This window comes from Falco peregrinus, chromosome 17 (assembly GCF_023634155.1).
Source record: "Falco peregrinus isolate bFalPer1 chromosome 17, bFalPer1.pri, whole genome shotgun sequence".
NCBI classification, from domain to species: Eukaryota; Metazoa; Chordata; class Aves; order Falconiformes; family Falconidae; genus Falco; species Falco peregrinus.
The window spans coordinates 340,423-361,449 of record NC_073737.1 but is presented as its reverse complement, the minus strand read 5'-3'; the positions used below and the strand labels follow the sequence as shown (position 1 = coordinate 361,449).

Sequence of the window (21,027 nt, the reverse complement as noted above, 5' to 3'; positions counted from 1 at the left end):
CGGGGCTCCTCGTGGGCACGCCTGGCACCCCGCACCACCTTCCCTGTAAAACCTTGGGGCAGGTTTCCAGCCCTCGCTGCATCTGTGGGTCTCTTGGGACCAGGTATGAGGAGGATGTGTGTCACGCCCCAGAGCAGTGACCAGAACAGACACTCCAAGGCGCTAAGCCGAGAGCAGAGGCAGCTGTGGGGCCACGGCAAAGCACGGCACAGCTGTGGGGCAGAGGCATCCCCAACCTCTGGGGCCACCAGAGGAGACCCCCAGCCAGGGCGGGGCCCATCCCCCTGCCCTGCTCACCCTGTCCACCCCCCTGCTTTGCATTAGGCAAGCCAGCAGGCAAGGTCAGGAAACAACATTCTTGTGCCAAAAGTCTACAGCAGCTGCTGGGATTTCACAAGGGATGACAAATGAGCACAACACCTCACACTAGAAATACACAACAGAAACCCGTGTTGTTTTCCACATTTCAAAAACATCTATGAATTAATGATTCAGCTCATACCTACAATTACAGGACAGGCGCAGAAGAGAAGAGATTGGCTGAGCATCCCATTGCTCACCAGTCCCTACTCCCATTTCTGCGGCAATGCTTCTGCCTCCTGTAGACAAAATTTGGCATCCACATCCCCCGTTATCAAGATCTGGAAGATGTCCCTAAAACTGCAGCCTTAGACTTCACAGCGGCTGCCAGGGACCTCTGCTGCACACTGAGGGCAGCCAGAGGAGCATTTACAGGAGAGGTCTTAAGAAATTTACCGATATTTTTATTTTTATATATATATATAAGTGCCTTACAAGTAAACGTGCATTATTGTTTGCACTGTTTATTAATGTGGCACAGCATCCTTGGATACCGTACATTGATTACGCTTCCCATATGTCTCCACTGGCCATCCTGAGACAAATGTCTCCCTCGCATATCCATTGCTAAACGCTCGAATTGGAGCAAAAGTTTAAGGAAACTTAAATCTTCCAGGCCTCTTACCACAGATTCTGGTTTTGCTGAAATACTACAGACACTGATAGTATCCGTGTATCCAAAAGCAGGGGCAAAATGTAGCTAAGCTCCCCAGATTCTCCACATGCATCACTGCTCCAGGAGTCCTCCAGGAGAGACTGGACCATAGCATGAGTGCTTCTGCCACCTGGCACGGCTGACACAGCCAGGCAGCACTGGGGGGAGAGTCCTCTGCTCCCTGCACAACCAGCACACAGCGCGAGCCTGCACCCTCCTCTCCACCCCAACGTGAATGAGAAAACGTCTGTTCTCCTGTGGGGCTAACATCCAGCAGCCACTCACCGTGACAAGGACCGTTTCCCACGGCCAAGGGAGCCCGTGCCACGGCACAGACCGGCAGCAGGTCTCCCTTCTCGAAGGATTTTGCAGCAGCATATCCCTCAGTAATTTCCTCCCTTGTTTAACAAGAAGTTACTTAATTTTGTTTTGAAGATACGCAGTGCTGTTAATTGCAGTTCTAACACGTCTCTAATAATATATCCTTTCTAATTGTTTATTGCTTACCTACCTTAAATACATTCACAAATACTAATGTATTCTCTGCACAATCAGTGATTCCTACTCAAAGCATACTGCGGCACATTTAACACAAAACCTTGAGTTCATTTTGCTGAACTCTTAATTGATGCCCTTTCTAACCGTGCTCCTTTGAAAACTAGCTTTCAGTCACATTCAAATTGCAGCCTGACTTTGTAAATCAAGGCAGAAGAAAAATACAGTCGTGCAGCAGACAACATTGCAGTGACATCATCTGCAGAGTAAGAGGCCACCAGTAAAAATAGTATTTTGAATCTTGAGTTTTCAGAAAGGAACTTTAACTGCTGGCGCAGCTACTTGCTGGGGAGGCAGTAGCTGATGCCACCCCATAAAACAGGCAGCTGGAAGCAGCAGTGATGGAGCAGTTACAAACTGGCAGAGTTACCAAAGAGCATCCTACCTCGTAATGGGCCACGCGCTGGGACTCTGATATTAGCTGAGCGCTGCACACTTTGCAGTAGCTTTCAGTGAATAATTCCTGGTCGATGTCAGAGGATTTCATCTGTTCACAACAGAGAGAAGAGACAACAAGCAGAATCAGTTACAAAAGGCAGGCAGAACAGGACACATTTGGTGAGGGTCCCTGAAGAGATGAGCAAAACAACGTCCCAGGTGAGCGGTTCTTGCCACCACAAGGGAACAAAACCAGCATTATACAGGTGCAAGTGTTAAACACGGACGGTTGCCACCATCCCCAACATCTACAGTTCAGAGTCCCCGGGTTCATGCACAACCAGCCTGTGCCGAGCGTTCATTCCTCACCCTGCAAGAGCTCTGGGCACAGCTGGAGACCAGTGATGTGCCAGGGCGGCCGAACACACACCTGTGCCCGAGGACCCCAACCCACTGTACGCCCGCAGATACGGCGAGATTCCTCTGCAGCTCTGCAATCATATTTACTATGTGAGCTACAGTTGTAAGTGGCTGTTCTTCTCCATTACCTTTCATATCTAGAAATCCCACATACCTAACCAGCTATAGCATGTATCACTCACAGCTCAAAGCACACTTAACCATTTGTTATACAACACCAAAGAGTTGCTAAAGAGTTTTATAGAAAACACAAACATTGCCACAACCTGGAGGAAGGTGTTTTTAAGCTGGAAGGGTGCTCTGCTATATTTCTCAATTTAGACACGGAAGGAAATTGCTTGTGTGATTTACTGGGCTGTGCTGTTCTCAAGCAGCTGTTTAAATATTTGTGCATTCCCCCCAACTTCCAGCAAGGACACTACTTACAAAACCAGCTTGCTGAGTGACCTGGCTCACAGGAATACTTTAGTTCTCTGTTCACCCGTTCGTGTTAAGCAAGCAACTGTAGGTACCCAGCTCTGAACCGATAACAAAGACACTATCAGGAAAGTTGTTGCTTATAATAGACCGAACCCAGGCAGAGCCAGAAAACAGCAGAAGTAGCTTCATAGGGTATTTTTTAAAAAACACCAAAAACCAACAAAGAAACAATTTTTTTGTTTCAAGAGGGAAATTCAAGAGGGAAAACAGAAGCCAATGCCTTCTAACTAATGCCAAAATAAAGTCTATTAATTCACAATCATAACAAACCTGGGCATATTGAAGACTGATGACACAGTTTTTATAGAGTTTATCCCACTGACTGGGAATAAAAACAACATGGAAATGAACAAGTTATGAGATATGATTAGCAGAAAAACAATCAGGTGGAGAAAGACCTGGCATTGGTGGGCTGTGCAGCGGAGCTCAGGCTGGGTACATCCCAGACCTCTCTTGGATGCCGCTCCGGCCTGACAGCACATTCCCTGGGCTCAGCAAATGAAGCTTTCTGTGCACACCTGCCTGCCAGCCCACACAGCAAGAGCTGCTGACTGGAGGTGGTTGCACAGAACCCCTAGATCAGAGGTCCTCAAACGACGGCCCGCAGGCCAGATACGGACCCCCAGGGTCCTCCATCCGGCCCCCGGTATTTACAGACACACACCCCGCCCCCCCACCCCACCCCCGCCAGGGGTTGGGGGGGGAAACCAAGCAGCCGCAGATGACTGCCTGCCACTTCATCCGCGCGCTGGCCCCCTGGTTAAAAAGTTTGAGGACCCCTGCCCTAGATGCATTGCTGCCTCACAATTATTAAGAACCCTGCACGTTTTATGAAAACAAGCAGCTGAGTGGACAACAGAGGTCCTGGTGAGACTGACCTGACCCTGGCTCCAGGAAAAGGTTTATTTGGGTGTTCATGGTCTATGGACAAAAGACACAGATCTCAGAGCTCCTCTGACGGTGCCCTTGCTCTCTGATTCTGCAAAGACATCTGCTTGTTTTCTTTTGCTGTCTGCCTAGGTTTAATCTTCATTTATCCTGCCTACAGAAACGCTGCATTGAGAAGCTTTCAAAGACACCCAAAGACCCTTTTAAGAGTACAAGATGTGTTGCAAAATTGCATCAAAGGCAAAATAAAGTGGGGGGAAGAAATCTTGCTTAAACACAACAGATTGACACAAGGCAAACCAAAGAATCTCATTAAACCTCAATCCAGCAACCAAGGCAGAGGCAGGTAGCATCGCCTTCATTTGCATGCGGTTTGCAACGCTCACCATATAAACTCTCATTGCAAAAATCAGAGTAAATCAAAAGCTGCTCAGTATTAGCTTAGCCCTTCTTGTTCTGATAACAGATCCCAACTCTGTTCTTCCTCGAACACATGTATCTCCTGAAGGAAGGGCTGTCTCTCACCACATGCCCTTTGTTTACCCATGCAGCAAACTCACAGCTGTGGCTCGGGGCAACAGCTGCTTTGCTCCCATTCTCCTGCCCCACTCCCAGAACTGGGTGCATCATCCCCACTGGCAGGACCACGTTGCTCTGCCCAGCCGTCACTTGAGCACCTCAGCAAGGAGCAGCTCTTTCTTGGCTGCTTTCACCCTGCTCTCTGCAGCGGGACAGCCGGGCACCACGTTGCTTTGACCTCCTTGAGCAGTTGGCTGGGTCCCACTGTTGTCTCGTTGCCATAGTCCAATTGAACTGCCGGTGAAAACTGCTGCTCGGGGACCAGGTCTTTTTGCTTGACTTCAAGCACTGGATGCACAAGCAAGCAGCGATGCCACAGGAGATGGTGGTTCCCCGAAAGCCCTCCGTGCCCCTGGGAAGCACAGCGAGCCCAGGATCACTAGAGCTTGCAGGGCAGCAGAGCCTCTTGTCAGGGAGCAGAAATGTGTCCTCCTCATACCTGGGATCCTGGCAGAGGGTTTCACTGCTTGTTTTTGAATGCATTGCTTTTTAATAGTGATGAAAAGCACAGCAAGGCAGAGGAGTGAGGGATGCGGATTAGGGAGAACAGGAGAACAAATGAAAGCAAAGCCTCCTTCATGCTTCTGCATGAATATATTAGGCTAAACTGTAGAGAGGATTCAAGCATATGTAAGCTTGGCTACTTAAAATGATTAGAAAGCTCTGGTAACAATAACTGCTTCAGGCAAAATTTATTATGAAAGGTTTGACAAAAATAATAGATTCACCTTAGCAAGGAAGATTTCCACATAAGCAATCCACTACCAGCACCCATTTATACAAAACACCCTTGCAAAGCTGCAACTAAAACCTACACAGCCTAAGAACAAGTTAAAACCCAGGTACCAGCTATTGCCTTGAGAAAACATACTTTCGCTTGTCCCACATAAATGCAATAGAAGAGCAAAAGCCTCTTCCCCTTCTCAGTAGCCTCCTAATTATCTCTCTGCTGCTGGAGAGCCCCCAGATAGCTTTCCTCCCCTGAGTCCCTTCCAGAGGACTGAATTTGGCTGCTGCAACCTTTTACGTTTGGTGGCTGGTTCCTTTGCTTTTCTTAAAATACATTTTTTTCTGGACTTTTCTGTTTTCCTTTCTAAGGTAACATGCTAGAGCAGTACATCAAACGGACCTCAAGGTAATACTCAGTGAAATGAATACACGAACACGCATCTCTCCCTGCCATGTGTTTTACAGCAGTCTCTCTCTCTCTCTCTCTGCAACTGTCCCCAGGGTGCAACTGGCTGGTCTTGCATGTAGACCATAGGAAAGGTCCAGGGCTGGTATCTCCCCTGGGATCTGCGCAGAGACCCGTTTATGATGCCAGAACCAAACGAGGGGCCTGCCTGCTGCCTACGAAGGGGTTGGTACAGCGGTTAGCAGCGAGGCAGCCGCAGGTGGCCAGCTGATGGCATCTGTGCAGAACTGCAAGGGCTCCCCACTGCAGGGAGAGGCAGGCTCCAGGCACGAAGCCCTGGGAAAAACAGAACAGCCTTGTGTGGGTACCTGACCTAAAAGCAGCACTTTCTCCTGCACCAGAAAAGCTCCCTTTCCCCCGCCCTCCCTGTTAGCCTTGTCTCAGCTACACTCTGCATTATTGTTTTGTGGGTCAGCCTTAGCAGTGATTTACTCATTTCTTCCACCTGCAAATGTCATAAAAGGAGTTCATAAGCAATTAATATTTATATTTTTTTAATCACTTAATTCTACTCTGACTCTCCCTGCCTATAAGTGCCTAACAGCTCCTAGAACTGACTAGCCTTTGGCTGATCCTCACCACGCCGCCCATCTTTGTCAAAAAGCAGAATGGAACGAAGGGTTTTCTCCACCGCCAGCCATTGCCGCGTACAGGGCTGCGAAGCACCGCGTGCCTCCGGGACACCTGGGGGAGACCTGCAGGTGCTGAGCACCGAGGGACATGTGCCCTGCACAGTCTCAGAGGCTTTTCTTGCTGACAGCTGAGAACGAACACGCGATTGCAGCCTTCCAGCCAAGCTCAAACTGCTCAGCTGAGCAGAAGCACTTGGTCTGCACACCAAGGTCTAAACATCTAAAACTCTTTATCTCCCGCTCCTCAGGTGGGGTCATGAGCAGGGGGCCTCCACCACGCACACGGATCGCTATCTCCTTTCAGAGGGGTTTATTATTGCCTGTCATGCTGGCACTCAAGTGTCGAGGCTCCCCCTCCCTGCCTCAGACCTGTAACCTCTGCACATGTCAGCTCAGCATCTCCAGGAATGGCAAACTGTGTCATAAGAGACTTCATTTTAAATACCTTGTGCCATATGGCTATGATTCTTCTCAGCAGTTTCAGTGACTATAACAGCTTAATGAAAATCAATTTGATGAGGCTGACTCCAGTTTTTGGCAACTGTTAGAAAGATGCTAACTAAGTTGCATTAAATTTCAGAGGACAGCAATTCACATATTGACATCAGAGACATATTCAAAGCCAAATTCCTTTTTAAGGATATGCTTTGCACCAGCTGAACCCCACCAGACATGGACACGCGCTGAATGCATACCTGTTACAAAGGAGAGCAGTGGAAGCACACCTGTAGTAAGTGCTTTTGCAATCCAGACCCAGCCAGGACACCAGAAGTGCTACAGGACCTCAGTTCGGTCTAAAGTGCCAGCTGGGTGGGTCCCAGTCGCAGCAGCCTTTTGCTGCTGTAACAGCCCTGGGGGTCCTCATTCGCAAGGCAGGAGCAGAAGCACAATCTGCAGTCACTGCTAGCAAATGCTTCCCCACCATGCTTCTGACAAATACTGTTGCAGTCTCCTTTCTGGCAATCTTCCCCCAGCAAACTGCTTCTATTTTTATTGTTGTATACTCCCTGTTATCACGTTCATCGCCCCCTTTTTTTGAGCGATGAGCTCAGTGAATAGGAAAATAAGTTCTTTCAGTAATGGGAAATTCACGACTGGTAGCAAAAGTTCCAGAGTACACAACAAAGAGGAACAAGACAGAGGTTTTCTAATTCTGAGTTTTGCCTTTTATATCACTTCACAGACCACCCTTGCTGTTGTTCACTGCCAATTATTTCCGTATTTCAACAATAAGCAGAAACCCATGAAAACCCCAAGAAGCTGCAGATGACTTCATACCACTTTGGGGTAGGGAGTTTGAAAACGCAGCACCACCGCTCGCCTGGCCAGCAAACGCAGCACCACCACTCGCCTGGCCAGCAAACGCAGCACCACCACTGGCCTGGCCAGCAAACGCAGCACCACCGCTCGCCTGGCCAGCCCGCTGTCGGAAGCAGGTACCTTGCAGCTTCTCCAAATTCTCTTCCTGCGCTGCTGCTGGCGGATCCCGTGGCACCTACAGCAACTGCTCAGGAGGGGACATGTTAAGTGGAGGCAGCAAATGAAGGATCTAAATCTGAGATTACAGCCAAGTCCCTGGGTAACCGTTGTCTGAACTTTACAACACGTCTCAGGTACAGGGATAAAAGTTACAGGCAGACATCCCAGAAGCTGCCGACTCAGCTGCTGCAACCACAGACCCACACCCCAACCCTGCCCTCACCCGGCTGAGACCCTGCAGACCCAGAGGACTCTGAGCAGGAGGCAGCAGTGACCTGTGGACACCATCCAGACCGAGCAGGAGAGGCGACCCCCGCCCTGCTGCGGGCACTGCCTCACCACGCTCTGCCGAGAGCACCCAGTGCCAGCGGGAAGGCAACCGCTTCCCACCCTCTCTGCTGGCTCTGCCTCCCTCTGGTTGCTTCCAGCTGTATTTCTGCCTTTCCAATTGAACTTTTTAATTTATTTTTTTTTTAAATCACTGTTTCTCAGTGCCAGATTTTCCCCCTAGCCCACGCCCAAACACTGCCACCAGGTTTAGGGGAGCATCCCCCCAGCTACCCTCTGCTCAGGGCTGCTCTCCCCGACGCAGCTCGGACCCACACCCCTGCCTGCAACCACACCGGGGAAAATCCACCCAGAGCAGCCACACCGAGACCATCAGCTGATGAAAGAAGACTGGCTTTGCACCGTCATTTAACCAGCAGGTATCTGAGAGCTTGGGACACATCAGCCCCTCGGTCTGGCCCACCCGTGGTGCTGGGCACATGCCAGCGTGCTTCACCCTGTGCCAGAGCTGCCCCGTGTGGGTGCTCATTCAACCACGTGCTTGTTGCACTGCACCAGGAATTTCTGCACCGGTTCATTTCCCTTACTGTACAACCAAGGACAAAGAGCACTATATGATAAAGCACGGAATTCAGCAACTCTGTTTCTCCCAGCCAAGTGGAAAAAAAAATAATTGTGGCCCCTTATCCAATTTACTCTCAAGAGCCTTAATCACCTTTCCCAGAATTAACAGCTTCTGAAACCTCCGTATTGGAGCACTAGAGAAATGGCAACTGAGCATGTGCATAAATGCCAAATGCAAACGATCCAAAACCCAAATGTCCCGATTTTCATGTTATCTATTATTTGTGCCTTTTGCTGCTGTCACTCTCTCATGGATCAACACCTTGTGTAACACTTCCTGGTTTCTTCTGTTGTTTAATTTGTCTTGCAATAAAAAGGAAAAAAAGTCTTTACTAATAATTAATGTGCTTTCAGCAACTCTGTCACTGCACTTACAACAAGGCATCTGAAGACATGCAAAATACTGCCTTTTGAAGTGCCTCATTTCCCACCACTATCAGCATGATGGATGGTTGAGCCTGTTCCACAAGTGCAATTCTCCTCCTGCATTTATTGCCTTGAGAAAGGAGCACTCTGGGCGCTGGAGACCACAGCAGCATCCCACCACAGAGAGCACCACTGGCTACCGAGAGAAAAAGGCAGGGGCCGGGGCAGTACATCAGAGCAGCGCTGCACTGCCAGCTTTCCCCAGGGAAGAGCATCAGGCAGCAGACACGGCGGGACGTCCCGCAGCAATGGTGGGACCCTGTGCAGCCCACCCCGAGCCTAGTGCAAGAGGGCAAATATGCAGCTGCGGGGTCTGCAGCCCCTGCCTGTACCAGCACCTGGATTTGCCTGCTCTCCTTTCACAGCCCCGGCGGAAGCAGGATGGGGCCTGCACCAGCAAGTGACATGACGGAGCCTGGCAATCCTGCATCCCGATGGTGATGGTGGCAGCGTCCCTACCCACAAAGGCCTCACTACAAGCCGTGCGTGCTATTTTCAGTGTCTCCTGTTCTCCTGCCAAACCAAAAATTCTCCGTGCCCATCCAGCTGTGCTGCACATCTGCCACCTCTGCCACACATTGTCTTCCCTGTGTTTTTTGGTTGGTTTGGGGGTTATCTGTCATCTCCCTGCTCCCTCCGCTCCTGAAATCCTCTCTCGAGTCAGTTTGCTTCCCTTCTGCATTCAGCCTCTGATGCATTTTGACACACTTTATTGGAGCCTTGAAAATCAGAACAAGATTGTGTGTGGCACGAGCTGGGGAGCAGGAGAGAACCCTGCACGTGGCCACTGCATGTGTCAAAACACAGAGGAGACGCTGCAGAGAGCAACACGGAGGAGACGGAGCATCAGTGCCGACCAGTCTTAAGCTAAGCATCCCGAACACACAACTGCGCACTGCCTCCCCCAGCGTAAGCAGCCAAACTGCTCCTTCGTTGGGATCCTTCTTGATGTTTGCCAGGACTAAGGGACACTCGGACAGCAACAGTGTCCTCTCAGTGGAGGAGACGATGTTTTTGAAGGGAGCCTGGCAGCACCCACGTTGTGGAGAGGAGAATACCCGTGCTGGTGCCTGTCCCCGCCGCAGAGAGCGAGGAACACCACACAGGACGAAGAGTGCAGGCACACAGAGAGAGACCGGCTGCACGCTCCTCCGCACAGGATTCAGCTGCAAGCGCAGGATCCCACCAGCAATGTCTCACCAAATTCCCCTGAGACTCATGAGCAGGGTGGGGAAAGCTACCAGATGTTCCCACCTCCTCACCTTATCACAGGTGCTACCCAGGTACCATTTAGAAATAGCAGAACCAAATAGCATAAAAAAACTGATGAGCATTCAGGAAAAAGTGCCCTCCGGCCAGAGCAAAGCCACAAAATGCAGATGATGCCTCCCAGGCAGAAAAGCAGCAAGGCCAAGGCTGCGGGTGCACCCGGTGTTCTGCATCCCCCAGCCAGCACCACGCCACACAGCATGGCACCCACTTGGCACGGGAGTGACAGACGTGCAAGCTCACGCATGGCAGTAAAACGCAGCTGGTGCCTTTTTGACTGACTGACTGTCTGAGGTGGGAACAAAGGGCAAGCCGAGGAAGTTACAGGTGGGTAGATTTAGAGAGCAAAGGAAAGACCTGTGCAAGCAGCAGAGAGCAAACCCTCATGCTGCAAATTGCCTTGGGGGATGATGAAAAAAGGATGCTGCCAGGTTTAAAGGGAGCTACACCACCGTTCTGAGGGTGGCACCATTCCTTCCCTACAAATGAGTGTACCGGGTTACACACATGAATTGTTCTAACTATTCACACTACATCGTGTGGCAGGATTTAATTGCAAACATGTGCTGACTTGAATAAAAATATATTTTTAAGAGGAAGTTGATATATTGTGACAGCTTTAATAAAGTTTGTAGGAGCTGAACAAAAAGCAATCACATTTTGTGCCTCAGGGCATCGATTCTGCATCCTGTACACTTCAAGGATAGGGCTCTGGCACTTGCTCCAGCAAGGCTGGGTGGCACAGCTTGGCTGCTTAGCAGCAGGGACAGCCCAGAAACCTCCTGAAAGAAGGAGTTAAAACCCATGAAGGCTTCCACAGAGGCTATACTGAGACACAGAAGTTGATGTAGTCAGATGGCAGAGCGGAGGGACTCACTTGTATGGGGATGCGGAGAACTGGGATGGCTAAGAAATGAGGAACCCTGGCCTGGGACATCTCTGCCACTGGTGCCTCCCTGCAGCAACAGATTCCCCTCAACTAAGCCCTGGCCAACCCCCCACCCCTCCAACACAGCCTGGCATGAAGCCCTGGCACCCGCTCCTTTCCCTCCTGCTTGCCTCCCCTTTTAAATCCTCCCACCGCTCCCTGCTCCGCACTTCTTCCCACCCCTGCCACCCAGGGATGCAATTCTGGCAGCTCTCATGGTGCCCAGCCACAAGCACCATGTTCCCCCAGCCCCTCTGAGGACCCACACCCCCCAGGGACCCCGCGAGGCGTCAGGGCATCGCAGGGCCGGGAGCATGGGGTGCAGCAAGGCACCTTGCGGCTAACATGCTGCAGCGCCAGGGCTACCATGTGATGCTTGTGGTTGCCATGGGAACAGTGGCTTCTCACAAAAAGATGCATAAATAGTCTCGGAGCCTCCACGGAGTGCAGTTCACGCCGCGGGCACCCTGAAAGTCAGGGGGGTGCTGCTGCCATGCCCCAGTCCCTGTCCGCGGGCCGGTGCCAGGGCTGCGCTGCAGCACAAGCCGCTGCAGGGGGAGAAGCCGATGAGCAGCTCCTGCGCAGCCTTTCTCTGCAATTACAATCAGGATGCCACGTTTATTTTTGGATAAGCAGGACCTACTTTTTCCTGTGGCTCCCTAATAATGTACAAAACAGTAGGAAGCGAGTCAAGCTGAATCCCGTGCCTGCAGCTCGTAGCCTCTGGTACTTTGCATAATCAGGGCTTGTCATTCCCCATCAGCTTCAGCTCAGAAACCCAAGAGGCAAAGCCAAGTAAGGTGGCAACAAGCTTAGAAGAAGCCTTCAGAGAACAAATTTACCCATCGCTAATGGAGGATTATTTTAATACTGCATTCCTTGATAAAAGCCTGCATGCTGGCCTAACTAGCTAAGCTAAAGCATCTCTTACCAAAACCAGCTTCAGCCCTAACAACACTAACCCCAAATCAGTTTAATGTCACTGCTTGCTAGCCGACAGCATTAAAAGCTCCCTGCCCAGCAAAGGTTAACAAAGTTAGCGACAGCAGAAGCAGAGATGTTGCTGGTTATCCTCACTGTCATCCGAGGCTGAGCTCCTTTCCCTCCACACATATAGTATTTGCCAGCCAGAGCTGCCTCGCCAAGAGCCACCCAGTGAGGATTTATAGGAGCCCAGGTCTTCCCGAGGCAGCCAAGCAGCGCTGGCCAGGAACCCTCCCTACTTGTCATGATTGATGGACTCTGTTCCCTTCAGCTACAGCTCCCCTGCCATAGCAGGGCTTTTTGTAATCAATGAAATGATTTAGAAACAAGACACCAGGAATGCAAATGCTTTCTATCTAAGTCCCCTAAGTTAGCAGGGAGCAGCTAAACCCCTGGCCTAATTTAATTGCACATCCAAATTCCACATCCTTTAAAGGGTATCAGCAGATCTCATTAAACTTCTTCATACTATCGTGTCATCTGTCAATTAGCTTTGTGTGCAGCAGTAACCAACAAGGAGCTTTATCTTAAGTAAAACATAAAACATTTACATGTCTCCTACAGTCTTTTCTTTTTCTTTGCCTATCTTTGATTTAAAAAAGAAAAAACACAACCCTTTTTTGGTTTGCATTTGTTCTCTTCTAAGAGGCATCTCCCAGGCTCATCCACACAGAGCAGCAGCATGCTGGACTTTTATCTCAGACCTGCCTTATATTTGGGAGCATTTCAGCAGCAAGCCACTTGGATAATTCGTGCTTCATTTTCCCCTCTAGAAAAAAATCCACAGCACTATTCTGTCCCTTACCAACAGACAAGCAATGAGAAATGGTTTATCAATGCCCACTGTAGTGCTCCTGCTCCACATGTGAAAGGGTCTCCAGAAATGCAAATTATTCTATTTCATCAGTGAGAAATTAAACTGCTGTTGCAGAAGGGCCGGAGTCGGCACACTCCAGGCTGGGCCCCAGCTGCTCCTTTTGGAGACTGGCTCTGTTGCCAGGGTTTGGAAAGGTCTCCCTCTCTCTGCATAGTCTGGGGACTCCTGTTCCTACAGTATTTATCAGGCATCCCCTGTGGTAGCAAGAAGCAACAGAAAGGCATTAAAACAAGGTAATGTGTTTCATACAACATCGGTTTTCAAATTGGGGTTTCTAAGTTAGCCTTCAGTCATGGCCATCAGCCTTCCTTTTCTGGCTAAAGAGGAAATAAGGCTGAAAAATGCTTTTTGTATGTTCTGCAAAACAAGAAAAAATCCCTGTGCTTTGGTAGAGCCATGAAAATACCTTTATAAGTACGCACACACAGACCCAAAACTTCTAAAATGGTGCAGACTTTTCCAGAAAAGCAAACTGAAGAGACATCTCAGCTATACCACCTACCAGAAGCAAAGAGGTCAAGACCTGGCAGTAAAGGATTTCTGCGAAACAGGAAAGCATCCATCAGGTAACACCAAATTCCCAAAGCAAAGCATCACCTGGTACAATCAGAGCCAGATGAGAACTGAACGCTCGTTAAAACACGCCTTATTCCTGAGAAAACTGAATGTAATGGGGTTCACCATGATCTGCATCACTGGCAACGATGACACAAAACAGTCCCATGACCTCCCAGCACAAACAGCAACAGAGCTCACTCTGAAACAGTAACAGAGCTTGGTAATTGGAAAAACCCTGGAATACAAACCAGCCTGCATTGCAGAAAAGAGACTGTGAAACTCCTGAAGAGTTTCATAAATATGAATTAGTGAAGATAACTGTAGATGGCACCCAGAACTCAGTTCCATCCTGCTTTGCAATGTCATTTCTTGCCCAGCATCAGAGCAGTGCACTATGAATCAGCTCCTCGCACGCCTCTGTCCTCACACCCCATCCAAGCACATCCCATCCCCACGTGCCAGGCATCCCCCGTGAGCCCCCTGCCTGCGCTGGAAGCAGCCAGGGCCCGGGCATGGGCAGCGCTGCAATGCACAGGAGCTGCAGCCCAGCACATTGAAATTGCAGTAAAAACATCTGACAATTAAAGAGAGAAAAATAACAGGTTCCCACACTCCGTGTGGCTCCTGTCCCTGCCAGACTCCTGCAAACTACAGCCACGTGCTTGAACATTAGACAGATTAATATTGCTACAATTAGTAGTATCATGAAGCATCTCTGGCAACAGGAAATAACATTGTCATAAACTTGTGTAACACTTAATATTTTCAAATGAACAGTTGGATCCACAGTTATCATCCTGATGCTTTCACCAGTGACACTGTAGGACAGAAAACACAGAAATAATTAATTAGTTTTCATTTTAAGTCAAGCTAAACTCCAGCTCTCTGCCACGTGCTGCCACCGAAGCCCAGGCTCCGCAGAGCTCACAGAGGCAGTAAGCATGGATGTGGAGAGCACCAGCCTCCCGTGACACATGGTTACAGCTGCCAGCAGCTGAAATTCTCCCGGGTTCAGCCCAGCTCTGACCACAGGAACACAGGCACCACCAGCCAGCACCAGGCGCAGTCTGTGACCCCAGTGTGGCCCCAGCCCCCTGCCACCACTTGGTGTGGCCACCGGAGGAGCCCAGGCTGCGAGCCATGCCAGACCCACAGCCACCGCAGGACCCAACCACAGAGCCCACGCGGCCGGCTAACGTGCCCCACCCACGAACATTTCAGCTTGGTTTTTTGTATGGTGGGAAGGAAAAATCCCGCTAACCGATCCGTTCTCCCGCTTCTTCACCAAGAGCGCGTGGGTGCAGCCACAGACCCCAGAGCACTTCGAGGTATGGGCACGGCGGGCAGCACCTCCATGCTGCAATCCGGATCGAAGCCCAGGGGCTATGCCAGCCTGAACACCTTGGCCGTGCAAGTTTCTGCTTCTTACTAATACCATCAGCTCACACGTGCTTATTACACATCCAATAACAAAGGAGCTTGCACAGCATCCCATGCAACAGGGGCTTTAACCAATTAATTTGTGGTTTAAAAAGCAGTGGGTGTTCAATTGCATCCTGTTCCTGGGGCTTCTGACAAGCTGCTCTGGGTGCTGTAGATCCAGTGCTCAGAGCTTTTCCCATTTTCTTTACGTAATTTTGAAAGCAGTGCGTGCCTCATATCCAGAGCTAGCTGCTGGGTGTCATGTCTGTGGCTGTATCCTCTAAGAAAGCTTTAAATACCAATGTCTCACTTTGCCACCAAGTCCACCCACCGTTTTTAAGCAGCTGGATCAAATTTAGGAGTGGTTTTAAGTTCACAGCGCAGTTCCTTGCATCTCCTAGTGTTGATACTGTGCTCTGAGAGCGCACATGCAGCTCTATCACATCCAGCTCATGGGCAGTCAGGGCCTTTTTCAGGTACTCTATGTGACACACAGCTAACACGTATGTAATATATAAGCAAGTCGATCAATGGGGGACACAGGTGACACCTCTAAGGCCTCTATTGCAGAGGCTGACATACTGGAAAGATTGATTTATACTCTCCTGCCTTCAGAATTTGTTTCACCAACAAATATCTATTGGCGAGAAGCAGGTCCAAGCTTAACTACATCTTCTACACCATTTTCCCTTTAACCAGACAAAATAAATGTATTTCTGCTTTGGAATTAAGAGGAGCAACATTCTACCCCCCTATCACTTTCCAAATGAAGCTCCTGAAAGCCCTTTTTGAAGCTTTGTGGTTGTATTTCCAGACCTGCTCCCCCTCCGTGCTCTGGAGAAATGCATTAAATGAGCCCTTTGAAGTGCTGCTGCACATGAGCCACTGGTGTGAGCTCAGCTCAGCTTTCGTCGTGCCCTGGAAGGAAGGCAGCAACCACCACTCACCTTCCCATTTCCCTCTCATCCCACAGATGCCAAGGGGCACCGGGGCTGGAGCTGGCACAGGTCCCCAGCGGGGACACAGTGCTCCCCCCACAGCAGTCCTCACCACCCACCACCTCCCTCCAAAAGCGACATCCAGCTCCAGAGCAAGCCCCTCGCAACTGGTGCAAGCCCCCTCCCCTCTTGCCGCATCCCACCCTCCACTCGGCACAAGGGCAGTGCCCTGCGAGCTGCCCCATCTGCCCAGGTGCCCCGCAGTGGTGCACGGCTGGCGACCCCCTGCATGAGCACCTGCAGCAATGCTGCCCAGTGGAGGGGACCAACCGTACTGCACCCACAGGCCAAAAGACCCTCGACTTGGTGCCACCAGATCTGCACATTCCAGCAAAAACTCCCAGAACCAAACCTTTTACATAGGGGCAAACCGTCATCATGGGGTGAATGCCAAGCACACACATGAATTCCCCCTGCACAGGGAGCCGGGCAGGGTGGGCCACCAGCATCCCCCACCAGCACATTAAAGGCCTAAAAGCTGTCAAGCATCACACAACAGGCAAGTTTTAATATAGAGAATATTCATCTCCAGCCATTTCTAGTTAATGGAACAAAGCAAACTGTCAAGAAAAATGGGAACATTACAGTAAAAACAACAAAAAATTAAACTCTAATGCAATCAGAGAGCAATTAGGGATCTATCCTCAGGGAGCATTTTGGAACTCTGGGTCTTTCTCAAAATCTGATCTCTCTGCAACTTTATTCCTTTCTAATCAATAAATGAAGAAGCGGGTGGCATGGCTACCCCCTCCCTGTCCCCTGCAAAATGCCATGTCTTGCTCTGCAGGAGCAGAAGGTGGTGGCAGGTAGAAGCATTCACACCTCTGAGCTGAGGAGAAATGCAGCTGTCAGCAGAACAAGGTGCAAAGGCAGGGAGAACAGAAATCACTGCCTGTGTCTCTTGCAAGGTGACCAAAAACGCAAAGACCCAAATGCTCTTGTCCAAGAGCCAGGCTGAGCAGACAGCAGAGCATGAGAGACCCTGGAAAACCCTCTGGTTTCCTATACACAGCTCCCACAAAAGCTACTGCCCAGAAAATAAGTATTTAATTCCTCTTGACTTTTTAAACTTACCCACGTACATGCATACAGACAAACACCTGCTTAACCGAATTGCTCGAGTATGCTGCAGAAAGGAGCAGGATGCCACTTGGGCATCGGTCTCTGCTGTGTCTGGAGTACAAGGAGCCTTCGGCAGTCCACGGTGGCACGGGTGCCCCATGACCTGTGCATTGCCTGGGCTGGCCTCTCCACCACGCCAGTAAGTCTGGAAAGGAGCGTTTGGCACATCCTTCCCTGCAGGGCAGGGCACACAGTGTGGTGACCAAGAAACTGCAGAACTGAAACAAAGGGACAAAGACGCACCATCCCATTAAGCCAGCGCCCACCCAGCCTCATCTACAAGCTGCCCGAAGGTCACAGCTGCAGAACCGACACAGCAAAGCCTGGCTCTGTAAAACCTTCCTTCAGGGGATGCAAACACAGTACACGCTCTCTGCAGAAGAGAGGGTGGCATGGCATGGAGGAAAGCCTTCCTCCTCATTCCCTGAAGCTGCTGCTGTTCCTGAGGGCAGCCCCATCTGCACTGCGCAGCTCCAGTACTTTTCAGCAAGGGGTGTTTTTCACACTTGGTAAGGAATAACAGAACTCCCGTATGTCCTGCTACCTGCCTGGCAGCTGTCAGGGAGGCGACCCCCTCCACCTTCAGCCAGAGAAGGCACCTGTGCAACAGAGGGAGGTGGAAGCCTTGACCTTCATCGGTTTCCATACTCAAATCCACTCTGAGGAACATCAGCAGCCCCGTTTTGGCCTAGAAATTGGCCCAGTTCTGATCTCTCAAACCAGTTCTGGATCTCCAGTCGCACCTCCTTCCTTGGGAGCTTAGCCCAGATAAAGCGAGACACCCAGATCTGACAGTGCCCAGTGCCAGGAGCAGCCCCAGGAGCCCCAGCCTTGCCTGGATCGTCTCAGACCCTACAGTGATTTTGGAGGGACTTCTGGGAGCCCTCCCAACCCTGAAGAGCACCTTGCAATGAAAAAGGGTCTGATTAGAGACTCACGGGTCTGAAAAAGATGTTGACTTTTGGTGAAAAGTCACTTCTTGCAAAGGAATAATCCTCAAAATATCCCCACTGTTAGTGTCTGCATCTGATCACTGACGTGGGGGATAAGGGCTGTTTGTTGGTGGGACTGGAGATTTTTCCTCCCCCCAACAGCAAAACCCCTGCACGGAGGGATGATAAATCCATAGCTGGACCAGACTGGCCATCAGCATTCCCAGGCAGGTCTCTGGGCATGACAGGGGGGAGCTTGGTGGTGCAGTGCCACACAGCGAGCCATAAATCCCCCAGGAGAGAGAAAGCTGGGCTGCTCACTGGGAGCAAGGTGCTAAGTCAGCAAGGATCAACTGGCTGCCCTAATTCTTTTGCAAACTGGAAGCAGCAAATAAACCAGATCCAGGCAAATATCAGCAAAACATGTCCATACACAGAGAACGCCTTTTCAAGAAGGGCTCATCAGCAATGCTGTGAATAGCTAGGGAGGCCTGTCAGGGGTGCAGTACGTGCTCTATAGCACACCTGGTAAAGTGGAAACGCAGCAGCAGTCCACCTCCTCTGGGCTTTTCAGCACAGGAGAGGGCAGAAAAGCCTGAGGGAGGAAGGCTGGATGCGGGAGGAAAGTTAAGACAGCACAATTCAGAGCCAAGAGAAGTGACTTCTGAAACCTGCACACACAAACCAGCCAGGTACACACAGAAATGCGATGTGGACCGCAATGTATGGGCAAGGATTCGTTATTTGTAGTGACTTGGAAGGGACTAAGAATAATCAGATAAAATCAGTTGGGAGGGGTGGAAATCAATCTGAATTTTGGGACAGTCCCATCCCAGGATGTGGCCAGAAGGCAGGATCCTCCCTAGGGAAAGGGATGCAAGAGGTGCCAGAGCAGGTGCAGGGGCACTGGGATTTAGGAGGCTTATAATCGACAGGTCCACACTGCTCTGGGAGTAGTAAAGGATTCCTGCACTCCTGCCCTTGATAAAATCAGGGGGAAAGACCCATTTTTACTCTAGAAAGCTCCTGTGCTGCCCCTCCCTCCTGTCCCTTCCTACAGCAGATGAGTCACTGTCTAGAACCTTTATCAAAAATACCTCTTACAAAATTGTTTGTCGAGTCCCTGCCATTCCCCGCCTCACAGCACAGCGCAAGGAGAAGTAGCAGGAGATGCTCCAAGTCACTGTCCCCTTCCCGTGGAATGATGAGGGCCCCAGAGCTGAAACCCCTCTGCCCAGTGTCCCCCTGCCCCTCTCCAGCAGCAGCCCCCTGCTCCCCCAGGCTCACCCCTTCCATTCCAGGGCCAGTTGTTTGTGTTTTGCAGAGAGATTGCACGTGCTCATGCGAGAACCAACAGCACAATCTCACTCGGAAAATGCAAACTGGTGATTTTGAACTGCCTCCTCAACGTATTGCAAACCTTGTTCTTCACCCAGCTGAACGCTAAGGTCACTTCAACGTCAGAGGAGGGCAAAAGGAGCTTGTGGCTGCCCAAAGGGCTGCAGTGGGAGCAAGTCTGGCATCAGGAACTGAAGGAGCACTGCCCAGGTGTGGTATCACTAATCAATGCATACAGATCGCCTGCTCAGGGATCAGTTACCAGAGATCTTTCATGCAGCCCAAAACAGCAGTCACCTCGGTCATGCTGCATGAAGACCCCTTTTGCTTAGGCTCTCAGACCCATGGGCAACTCCGTCACAACACAGGGGGTCTGCCAGCCCCACGGAGACCACAAACTGAACCCCCTTGGCCAGCCAGGAAGCAGCTGTGCAGGCCAGCCGCTGCGGCCAGTCGGGCCAGGGGTGTCCCCAGGGATGGCAGCCCCAAGTGCTCGCTGCCTCCCTGGAAACCGGCTTTTGGTCTCCAAGCGGCGCTGACTTGGGAAGTTCTCCAAACTTCCTAAACAGAGAGAATGGGCTCGTCTTCCTGCATCTGCAGACAGCCGTGCCCCATCCCACAGCAGCTCCCGTTCCCACGCTGCTGTGGAGCCGCCTGTGCCCAGTCCTTTCATTAAAAGCACCCTGAGCTGCGAGGGGCTGCCCGGCACGGGGGGCTACCCGCACCGCCAGGCCTGCCCGGCTCACAGGTGGATGCAGCGCTCAGCGAAACTCCGCCAGCAGCGCACCGCCCGCCCGGCGCGGGGCCGGAGCCCTCGCACAGCCGCCGCGGGTGAGCCCGGAGCACCGCCGCGGGTCCAGGCGGGCACAGCCGCTGGGTGGGACCCCCGACCCCAGCTCCCCCTCCGCGGCAGCGCCTGCGTTACCCAAACCGCTCCGGCAGCCTGGCTGCACCTGGCAACTGATGCCAGCAAGCGCAACGGATCACCTCCCACCGCTCTCCCGCAAACGCTGCAATTAAACAGCTCCGATTTCCCGGCAAACTTTCCTCCAACTCTCACCAACAGATCCCAGCAACAAGCAACGCGCGGGCGGGCGGGGACGCGCCGGTACCTTGGTGCCACCGGCCGGGCTGCGGCGCGGCGGCCAGCGGGGCCGCTCCAGCGATGCCGCCGGGGAAGGCGCAGGGCCGGGGCTGCGAGCGCGGCGCCCCCCGCCCGGCTGCTCCCGCCGCCCAGGCCGGCTGTGCCGGGAAGGCGCCGGGCGCCGCTCGCTGCGGCTCCAGCTCCGCCCCCGGCGGCGGCGATTGGCTCCGCCGCGCTCCGCAAGGCCGCGCCGCCCGCAGCCCCCCCGCCGCAGCAGCCCCCGCCACCGGCGCCACCGGGAGCGACCCCCGCGGCCCCGGGCGGGCTCGCAGGTGGGGGGAGGGCAGAGCCGCCGGGGGGGGGCGGGGGAGGGGATGGTGGTGGTGGTGGTGCTGCTCCTTGCGGTGGAAACGGAAGGATGCGCAAATCCGGTGTGCAGGGCACGGGCTGCGAAGGATATCGCAGGCTCGGGGGGGGGGGGGGGGGGGGGAACGTATTTACTCTCAGATTCGTACTTTTGCGGATGACGCACTTATTTTAATACCCTGGATTTATG

At 51.7% G+C, this 21,027-nt stretch overlaps 1 protein-coding gene across 3 annotated transcripts in view; it reads right to left on the bottom strand.

Annotated features, from left to right (window-relative positions):
• ZMAT4 (zinc finger matrin-type 4) overlaps window positions 1-20,696 on the bottom strand; it is a 66,966-nt gene extending 46,270 nt beyond the window's left edge. Inside the window, exons 1-2 of one of the 3 annotated variants that reach the window (XM_055820347.1) lie at window positions 20,448-20,696; window positions 1,956-2,057 (exon numbers count right to left, since the gene is read on the bottom strand). In XM_055820347.1, the coding sequence (XP_055676322.1) occupies window positions 1,956-2,057 (102 nt within the window). In that variant the 5' untranslated portion in view covers window positions 20,448-20,696. The remainder of the gene's footprint in view (window positions 1-1,955; window positions 2,058-20,447) is intronic. The other 2 variants (XM_027781103.2, XM_005233529.3) reach the window with 2 other exon arrangements.
• Between the last annotated feature and the right edge of the window lie 331 nt (window positions 20,697-21,027).